This window comes from Cebus imitator, unplaced genomic scaffold (assembly GCF_001604975.1).
Source record: "Cebus imitator isolate Cc_AM_T3 unplaced genomic scaffold, Cebus_imitator-1.0 Scaffold53, whole genome shotgun sequence".
Taxonomy (NCBI): Eukaryota; Metazoa; Chordata; class Mammalia; order Primates; family Cebidae; genus Cebus; species Cebus imitator.
The window spans coordinates 3,837,675-3,848,159 of record NW_016107368.1 but is presented as its reverse complement, the minus strand read 5'-3'; the positions used below and the strand labels follow the sequence as shown (position 1 = coordinate 3,848,159).

At 52.1% G+C, this 10,485-nt stretch overlaps 1 protein-coding gene across 1 annotated transcript in view; it reads left to right on the top strand.

Annotated features, from left to right (window-relative positions):
• The window catches only part of CATSPERD (cation channel sperm associated auxiliary subunit delta), a 54,199-nt gene that overhangs the window by 42,354 nt on the left and 1,360 nt on the right, over positions 1 to 10,485 (top strand). The window contains exons 12-17 of the mRNA XM_037738466.1: positions 941 to 1,019; positions 2,298 to 2,350; positions 3,756 to 3,830; positions 6,779 to 6,907; positions 7,626 to 7,803; positions 10,365 to 10,479. Of these exons, the coding sequence (XP_037594394.1) occupies positions 941 to 1,019; positions 2,298 to 2,350; positions 3,756 to 3,830; positions 6,779 to 6,907; positions 7,626 to 7,803; positions 10,365 to 10,479 (629 nt within the window). The remainder of the gene's footprint in view (positions 1 to 940; positions 1,020 to 2,297; positions 2,351 to 3,755; positions 3,831 to 6,778; positions 6,908 to 7,625; positions 7,804 to 10,364; positions 10,480 to 10,485) is intronic.

Below are 10,485 nucleotides of genomic sequence, written 5' to 3'. Positions count from 1 at the left end.
TTTTTTTTTGAGACACCATTCCAGTTTGTCACCCAGTCTAGAGTGCAGTGGTGTGATCTCCACTCACTGCAACCTCTACTTCTCAATTTCAATCAATTCTTATGCCTCAACCTCCCAAGTAGCTGAGATTACAGGCATGTGCCACCATGTCTGACAAAGTTTTGTATTATTAGTAGAGACGGGGTTTCGCCATGTTGGCCAGGCTGATCTCAAACTCCTGACCTCAGGTGATCCACCAACCTCGACCTCCCAAAGTGCTGAGATTACAGGCATGAGTCACCGAGGCTGGCCCCACACACTTTTAAATTGTCAGCTATTGTGAGAATTCACTCACTATCACAAGAACAGCACGGGGGAAACTGCCCCCATAATCCAGTCACTTTCCACCAGGTCCCTCTTCTAACATGTGAGGATTACAATTTGACATGAGATTTGGGTGGGGACACAGAACCAAACCATATCAGATGGATAAATGGGTAGACAGATGAGTGGATAGATGGATAGAGGGAAGGATGGATGGTTGGGTGGGTGATGGATGGATGATGAATAAATGAATAGATGAATGAGTGAATGGATGGATGGATAAATTGGTAGATGAATGAGTAGATGGATAGAGAGATGGATGGGTGGATAGATGGATGAGTGGGTGGATGGAATGGATCGAAAGATGGATGAGATGGATGGATGGGTGGGTGGATGGATGGATGGTTGGATGGATGGACGGATGGTTAGATGGATGGATGGTTGGATGGATGGACGGATGGTTAGATGGATGGATGGTTGGATGGATGGACGGATGGCTAGATGGATGGATGGATGGTTGGATGGATGGATGGATGGTTAGATGGATGGATGGTTGGATGGATGGAAGGATGAATGGAATGCAGCCTTGTTTACAGGGGTGCCATTCTCTAATAACACAGATTCCATTGCCTTGCAGCTTAAAGAGAGCCACCATATCTACTGTAACTGTGGACATAGCAAACAAGGAAATTTCATGTGTGGATGTCAAGCCCCTGGTAGGTCCCAAATCTTTGCTGTCTCATATTTGGTGTCTTAAGGGTTAGGACTTATAGAAGCTGGCCCTGAGGGGCTGTCCGAGCCCTTGTTCAGGGTCTGGAGATGGAGGTGATCCTGTCCCCATTGCTGGGGGTCACTTTCCCCTCCCCCATCATTATACCCCAGGGCTGCCTCCTCATACGCACCATTCTGAACGCATGTGCCTGTTTCTTGTTGGGTATCCCCAGAACTGTGTCAGGGCAACTCAGGTAATGTACTTCTAGGTGCTCCAAGAGAACAGGGTCCACCGTTGAGCTTGGCCACGAATGTTCACCGCAGCATATTTTACAATGCCCAAACAGCAGAGACCGGCCGGGCGTGGTGGCTCACGCCTGATGTCAGGAGTTGAGACCAACCTGGCCCACTTGGTGAAACTCCACCTCTGCTAGAGAAAAAAAAATTTATTAGATAGCTGGGTGTGGTGGTGCACGCCTGTAGTCCCAGCTACTTCGGAGACTGAGGCAGGAGAATTGATTGAACTCGGGAGGTGGAGGTTGCAGTGAGCTGAGATCATGCCACCGCACTCCAGTCTGGGCGACAGAGGGAGCCTATGTCTCAAAAAAAGTAGGGGGGTTGGGGGATTTAAAAAAAAAAGTAAAATAAAATAATAAAATGTTCTGGAATTAGACAGGGGTGATGATCACATTACTCTGTGAATGTCTAAAAACCACAGACCTGCCCAGGCACGGTGGCTCACATCTGTTACCCCATTGCTATGGGAGGCCAAGACAGGCAGATCACCTGAGGTCAGGAGTTCAAGACCAGCCTGGCTAGCATGGTGAAAGCCTGTCTCTACTAAAAACACAAAAACTAGCTTGGCGTGGTGTCACGCACCTGTAATCCCAGCTCCTCGGGAGGCTGAGGCAGGAGAATCGCTTGAACCCAGGGGGCAGAGGTTGCAGTGAACCGAGATTATGCCATTGCACTCCAGCCTGGGTGACAGAGCAAGACTCCGTCTCAAAAAAAATTAATTAAAAAAATTAGTTTTGGTCTCCATGAAGCCACTAAAAGCTCGTCAGGCGACACGTGGAGTTTAGCCATGTCCCAGGCTCTTAGAGTTGAACTTTCACGGGGCCAGCTGCGGTTACAGCACGTCCCAGGCATCAGGGCACCCAGTTGGGATGCAGGCCACATGGTTTCCAAGCGCTTTCCATGGGAGCATGTTCCTGTATGGGGTTCACTGTGTCTGGGTGTCCCTCACTGACTTGAATTTGCATTTGTGTGTCTCTCCTCTGCAGTCAACCCTGATTTCAATCGGCTGTGACCTGGATAAAAGGATCGTCATCCAGAAGTAAGTGTGTTGAGGCCGCGTACAGTAGCTCACGCCTGTGATCCCAGCACTTTAGGAGGCTGAGGCGGGCAGATCACTTCAGAACAGGGGTTCGAGACCAGCCTGGCCAACATAGCAAAACCCCATCTCTACTGAAAAAGAAAAAGTAATCAGGTGTGGTGGCAGGCGCCTGTAATCTCCGCTACTTGGAAGGCTGAGGCAGGAGGATCACTTGAACCCGGGAGGTGGAGGCTGCAGTGAGCTGAAATCGAGCCACTGCACTCCAGCCAGTGTGACACAGCGCAACTCTTGTCTCAAAAAAAAAAAAAAAAAGAAAGAAAGAAAGAAAGTATGTTGATATTAGAGGGGAGTGGGGAGAGAACAATTGCTGAGGTAGATGACTTTAGAGTATTCTGTTTTATATATATTATTGCCACAATTAAAAGTTAAACGATTCACACTAATAGGTTAAGTTTGTTTCTAGCATGTTGGTCTCTCCTCCTTCACCTGTTGGTGATATCCACATTTTTAATTTTTTTGAGACAGAGTCTTGCTCAGGCTGGGGGTGCAGTGGCATGATCGCGGCTCACTGCAAACTCCACCTCCCAGGTTCAAGTGATTCTCCTGCCTCAGCCTCCTGAGTCGCTGGGATTACAGGCGTGCGCCACCACACCCGGCTAGTTTTGATATTTTTAGTAGAGACGGGGTTTCACCATGTTGGTCAGGATGATCTCCAACTCCTGACCTCAAGCGATCTGCTGGCCTCAGCCTCCCAAAGCGCTGGGATTACAGGCGTGAGCCACCACACCAAGCCTAAATAAAATTTTTAAAAAGCTAGACAAGCGACACCCCTAATGGCAAAGTGCAGAGCCGTTTCCTGTCATGCCTCTACCAGAGCTGGTGTTTCCCAGGTTTTTTTTCCCCATATCTGCTCATTTTACCAGAGCTGGTGTTTCCCAGGTTTTTTTTCCCATATCTGCTCATTTGACAGCTGCTCGTGCATTGGACACAGAGGTGTGCCCTCCCTTTTCCATTTATTTTGTTTTCTTATTTTATTTTTATTTATTTATTTTGGAAATGGAGTCTCACTCTGTCACCCAGGCTGGAGTGCAATGGCACGATCTCAGCTCCCTGCAACCACCGCGGGTTCAAGCACTTCTGCCTCAGCCTCCCAAGTAGCTGGGATGAGAGGCGAAGATGTCATGCCTGGCTACCTTTTGTATTTTTAGTAGAGACGGGGTTTCCCCATGTTGGCCAGGTTGGTCTCGAACTCCTGAGCTCAGGTGATCCGCCTGCCTCAGCCTCCCAAAGTGCTGGAATTACAGGCCTGAGCCACCACACCCGGTCCCTCCCTTTCTGTCCAATACTTAATGGTTTGGTTCCTTGTGAGGTCGGGAAATTGCTCAATGTCCTTTTTTGCTTGCAGCAAAATTTCCGCCTGTTCCAAGGGCATCCTGGACGCTTTGACCCTACAAGACAATTACAGCTTCATCATCGAGAAGTAAGGCAGCGTACCCTGACAACCCCTGACACCCACGGTGACAGTGGGCCTGCAAAAGCCAACAGCAAATTAGGATTGACCGGTTGATTGAGATGGAGTTTTGCTCTTGTCGCCCAGGGTGGAGTGCAATGATGCAATCTCGGCTCACTACAACCTCTGCCTCCTGGGTTCTAGCAATTCTTCTGCCTCGGCCTCCCAAGTAGCTTGGATTACAGGCATGTGCCACCATGCCCAGCTAATTTTGTATTTTCTTTATTTGAGTAGAGACGTGGTTTCTCCACGTTGGTCAGGCTGGTCCTGAACTCCTGACCTCAGGTGAACTGCCCACCTTGGCTTCCCAAAGTGCTGGGATTACAGGCCTGAGCCACCGCGTCCAGACTTTTTTTTCTTTTTTTTTTTAAGAGATGGGATCTGGCCCGTGGCCCAGGCTGGCGTGCAATGGTGTTATCATAGCTCACTGCAGCCTCAACCTCCTGGGCTCAAGCAGTCCTCTTACCACAGCTGGCTGGTCCCACGTGTTGTCCCACTCAGTGGGCATGTGCCCCCACGCAGGTAGGAGAATCTGGGCCTTAGTCAATTTGTGCTGCTTTAAGGGACTACTCGAGGCTAGGTGATTTATAAAGAAAGAAACTTATGGCTGGGCGCAGTGGCTCACACCTCTAATCCCAGCATTTTGGGAGGCCTAGGCGGGCGGATCCCTTGAACTCAGGAGTTCAAGACTAGCCTGGCCAACATGGCGAAACCCTGTCTCTACTAAAAATACAGAAATTAGCCAGGCATGGTTGTGGGCACCTGTAATCCCAGCTATTCAGGAGGCTGAGGCAGGAGACTCGCTTGAAACCGGTGGGCGGGGGTTGCAGTGAGCGGAGATCAAGCCACTGCACTCCAGCCTGGGCGACAGTGTGAGACTTGGTTTCAAATAGGGCGCGGTGGCTCAAGCCTGTAATCCCAGCACTTTGGGAGGCCGAGGCGGGTGAATCACGAGGTCAAGAGATCGAGACCATCCTGGTCAACATGGTGAAACCCCGTCTCTACTAAAAATATAAAACATTAGCTGGGCATGGTGGCGCGTGCCTGTGATCCCAGCTACTCAGGAGGCTGAGGCAGGAGAATTGCTTGAACCCAGGAGGCGAAGGCTGCGGTGAGCCGAGATCGCGCCATTGCACTCCAGCCTGGGTAACAAGAGTGAAACTCCATCTCAAAAAAAATAAAAGAAAAGAGACGGGGGCAGGGAAGAGGCTGGGTGTTGTGGCTCACATCTGTAATCCCAACACTTTGGGAGGCTGAGGCAGGAGGACTGCTTGAGGCCAGGAGTTGGAGACCAGCCTGGGCAACCTAGAGACAAAAAAAAAAAAAAAAAAGGTGGGGATGGGCAGGAAGGAGGTGCCAGGCTCTTAAACAACCAGTTCTCATGGACGCTGAGGCTGAAAACCCACTCAGTACCACGAAGATGGCTCTAAGCCATTCACAGACGATCGGACCTTGTCGCCTAAACACTTCCGACTAGGCCCCCCTCCAACACTGGGGATCCACTTTCAGCAGGAGCTTTGGAAGGAGGAAATATCCAAACCAGCCAGGCGTGGTGGCTCATGCCTATAATCCCAGCTTTGGGAGGCCGAGGCAGGTGGATCACCTGAGGTCAGGAGTTCGAGACCAGCCTGACCAACATGGAGAAACCCTGCCTCTACTAAAAGTACAAAAAATTAGCCGGGCGTGGTGGCACATGCCTGTAATCCCAGCTACTCAGGAGGCTGAGTCAGGAGAATTGCTTGAACCCGGGAGGCAGAGGTTGCAGTGAGCTGAGATCACACCACTGTAGTCCAGCCTGGGCAGCAAGAGAGAAGCTGCATCTCAAATATCCAAACCACAGTAAGGCGTCTCACTGCACCCAGCATGGGGGAGCTCCTTGCCACGTGAGTGCACGCTTCTGTGTGTTTTGTAAGACCTGACCCCTCAAATGCAAGTCAAGATTGAGTTACCGGTTCAGAGCTGAGACCTAAACTGGTGCTTCTAGGCTTGCTAAGGGGCAGTGCGTCTGGAACCTGCAGAGGACACAGGGGAAGGTCATCTGAGTCTATACCAGCTGCTATCATGAAATATCTTAAACTGGGCGATTTATTAGTTGCTACAAGAGTAATCATGGTTTTTGCCATTGTAATGGGTGCAGTGGCTCGCCCCAGTAATCCCTGCACTTTAGGAGGCCTAGGCTGGCGGATCACCTGAGGTCAGGAGTTCAAGACCAGCCTGGCCAACATGATGAAACCTGTCTCTACTAAAAGTACAAAAAAGAAAAAGCCGGGTTTGGTGGCGGGTGCCTGTCATCCCAGCTACTTGGGAGGCTGAGGCAGGAGAATTGCTTGAACTTGGGAGGCAGAGGATGCGATGAGCCGAGATTGTGCCACTGCACTCCAGCCTGGGCAACAAGAGTGAAACTTCATCGCAAAAAAGAAAGAAAGAAAGAAAGAAATGGCAAAAACCGTGATTACTTTTGTACTGATCTAATTTAAAGAGCAGACATTTGGCCAGGCTCGGTTGCTCACACCTGTAATCCCGGCGCTTTGGGAGGCTGAGGAGAGAGAGGCACTTGAGGCCAGGAGTTTGGAACCAGCCTGGGCCACACAGCAAGACCATATCTCTACAAAAAATTAACAAATGAACCATGTGTGGTGGCGTGTGCCCGTAATCCCAGCTACTCAGGAGGCTGAGGTGGGAGGATTGCTTGGGCCCAGGAGGTGGAGGCTGCAGTGAGTCGTGATCGCATTACTGCACTCCAGCCAAAAAATTAACCACAATGGGAGGTTCCAGCATCATCTGGGCCCACCTCAGATGCCACCTCCACCCACTCTCATGGTCGATCCCCATTTGCCAAAAAGAAACAGGCTGTGAAGGGTTGGGGGTCTGGGCAGGAACTCACAGACTCCCTGTCTCTGCTTCCTGGTGTCTTGAAGGGAATTCTACGACCCCAGCTTCCAGGGGCAGCCGTCCTCCCAGGACCTGCATGTGCCCTACTCCTACAGTCAACTGGGCTGTCCGCTCCTCGTCTACTACGACACCCCATGGAAGCCCGTGGTGGAGCTGTAAGACCCCAGGGGCTACTGCAGGGTGGGGACGGTGGCAGGACCTCATGCTCCCTGGCTCTGGGGTACCAGCCTGGCCCTCCAGGTTCCCCTAGATCCCTCAAAATGATGGCGGTCACTGTTTCCCACTGTGCTCCCGCCCCAGCCTTCTCCCCGGGACACCTTTTCTTTTTGTGAGACAGGATCTCACTCTGTTGCCTAGGCTGGAGTGCTGTGGCACAATCTCAGCTCACTGCAACCTCCACCTCTCAGGCTCAAGCAATTCTCCTGCCTCAGCCTCCCGAGTAGCTGGGACTACAGGTGCGCACCACCATGCCTGGCTAATTTTGTATTTTTAGTAGAGACAGGGTTTTGCCATGTGGCCCAGGCTGGTCTTGAACTCCTGAGCTCAGGGGATCCATCCACCTCAGCCTCCCAATGTGCTGGGATTACAGGCATGGGCCAGCGTGCCGGGCCCTGAGTGGACTTTCGTTTCCTCTCTGTTATCCATGCTCAGTGCTGGCTGCTGCCCATCTCCCTGTCCACCCAGCTCTGTCTCCCAGCCTCCCTGCAGCCTGCACACCGCAGCCTCACCTGGGAGGGACAGGGGTTCTTTGGTTTGCTCCCTGCCACCTCCCCACCCCATGAGTGGTTTCGTAGCCGTCCAGGTGGCTGTGGCCTGGGTCTTCCTGGGTTGACCCCGCTCCCCACGCAGCTCTGCCCTGTATGCGTCTCCTAGGTGGCGAAAAGACACTTTCCAGGAGATTGTCGACGCTGAGTATGTGTTACTGGAGGTGAATGGGCAGTTCTCCTACAGGTATTCCCTGACGGCCCAGTCGGCGCTGTGCACCTCCCAGCCACAGAACTGGACCACCATGATAAAGGAATTCGGGATGCCCTTTCTCTGGAACAGAGAGGTAATAGGACCCTAGGATCGTTTCAGAAGAATCAGCATGCCACCAGGGGGTGGGAGTGTGCGTGAGGACATGGTGCAGCCATGGAACTGGGTATGGAATGAAAGACTGGGCCGGGCGCGGTGGCTCACACCTGTCATCCCAGCAGCTTGGGAGGCCTAGGCGGGCGGATCACCTGAGCTCAGGAGTTCAAGATCAGCCTGGGCAATGTGGTGAAACCCCATCTCTCAGCTGGGCATGGTGGTGAGCGACTATAATCCCAGCTATTCGGGAGGCTGAGGCAGGAGAATCGCTTGAGCCCAGGAGGAGGAGGAGGTTGCAGTGAGCCGAGATCTCGACACCGCACTCCAGCCTGGGCCACAGAGGGAAATGCAGGCACCAAGGTGCTCAGGGGCTTTGCTGATGAAGAGGGAAGTCTGGGACCATCCCAATGGTTGCTGCTGAGGCGTGGATGGGTTTCCCACGCTGTCCTACTCAGCGTGCATTCGTTTTTTATTTTTTTAAGACAGAGTCTTGCTCTGTCGCCCAGGCTGGAGTGCAGGGGCACAGTCTCAGCTCACTGCAGCCTCATGGCTCAAGTGATCCCCCCACCTCAGCTTCCCAATTACCTGGCACTACAGGTGTGTGCCATCATGCCCTGCTCATTCCTAATTTTTTGTTTGTTTGTTTGTTTTTGTAGAGACAGGGTTTCACTATGTTGCCCAAGCTGGTTTTGAACTCCTGGGCTCAAGCGATCCTCCCACCTCGGCTCCCCAAAGCGCTAGATTATAGGCATGAGTGACCCCGCCTCAGTGTGTGTTTCTTTTCTTTCCTTTTTTTTTTCAGACACAGTCTTGCTCTGTCGCCCAGGCTGGAGTGCAGTGGTGGGACCTCTGCTCACTGCAACCTCCACCTCCCAGATTCAAGTAATTCTCCTGCCTCAGCCTCCTGAGTAGCTGGGAACTACAGGCACCTGCCACCACGCCAGCTAATTTTTTTTTGGTGAGACGGGGTCTCACCATGTTGGCCAGGCTAGTCTCAAATTCCTGACCTTAGGTAACCCCCACCTCAGCCTTCCAGTGAGGTGGGGTTACAGGCATGAGCCACCGTGCCCAGGCTTATTGTTTGTTTATTTATTTATTTTTGAGATGGAGTCTCAATCTGTCACCCAGGCTGGAGTGCTGTGGCGCAATCTCTGCCCACGGCAACCTCCCCCTCCTGGGTTTAAGCCATTCTCTTGTCTCAGCCTCCCAAGTAGCTGGGATTACATGCCTGCGCCACCACGCCCAGCTAATTTTTGTATTTTTAGTAGAGACGGGGTTTCACCATGTTGGCCAGGATGGTCTTGAACTCCTGACCTCAAGTGATCAGCCTGCCTCACCCTCCCAAAGTGCTGGGATTACAAGCGTGAGCCACTGTGTTCAGCCTGGATTTTCTTTGTTAAATGCACAGCCTGAAGCTCTCCTCATCACACCCAGCCCAATTAACCGTTTTAAAGACTGCAACCCTGTGACAGCTGGTGCACTGACGGCCTTGTCCAACCACCACCTCTTTGACTATTTTTTGAAAGAGAGAGCTGTCTGGGCGCGGTGGCTCGTCCCTGTAATCCCAGCACTTTGGGAGACTGAGGAGTGGGGAGTGCTCGAGCCTGGGAGTTTGAGGCAAGCCTGGGCAACATAGGGAGACCTCATTTCAAAAAAACAACAAAAAAAATTAGACCAAGCACAGTGGCTTATGCCTCTGATCCCAGCACCTTGGGAGGCTGAGGCAGGCTGATCACTTGAGGACAGGAGTTCGAGATCAGCCTGACATGGTAAAACCCTGTCTCTACTAAAAATACAAAAATTAGCAGGGTATAGTGGTGCACCCCTGTAATCCCAGCTTTTGAGGAGCTCGAGGCAGGAGAATTGCATGAACCTGGGCGGTGAAGGCTGCAGTGAGCCAGCATTGTGCCACTGCACTCTAGCCTGACAACGGAGAGAGACTGTTTCTCAAAACAAACAAAAAAGAGTGGTCAGGCACTGTAGCTCACGCCTGTAATCCCAGCACTTTGGGAGGCTGAGGCAGGTGGATCACTTGAGGTCAGAAGATCAAGACCAGCCTGGCCACTGGTCTTGAACACAAAAAATACAAAAATCTGCAGGACGCGGTGGCAGGTGCCTGTAATCCCTGCTACTTGGAAGGCTGAGGCAGCAGAATTGCTTGAACCTGGGAGGTAGAGGTTGCAGTGAGCTGAGATCACACCACTGCATCCAGCCTGAGGGACAGAGCAAGACATCATCTGGAAAAAAAAAAACAAAACTCATTGGCAGCACCTGACTCTCACCCAGACTTAGTAAGCCTCCAGCCTCCACGCCCGGGAAGGCCGGGAAGGAGGCAGGGGAGATGGAGGCTGAGCAGCCTCCGTCCACAGCCTCCTCTGTAGGGAGCATGAACCTGCCCACACCATCGACGCTTGGCCCCAGACTCCCACCATGCACTTCTCATGAGGACTGGGGTGGGCGCAGGGTCTCTGCACGCAGGAGGGAGGCTCAGGGCTCCCTTCCAGCCCCCAGGACCAGTGGGCGTGTCTCTGTCTCCCACAGAACTACGTGAGCTGCCACGACTCCAACAGGAATGCTACTTTGAGATGGCCAGATGTCCAGTATCAGATCTTGGGTGGCCGCACAACAAACCAGATAATTTTCAGCCACAACAATGGCATCT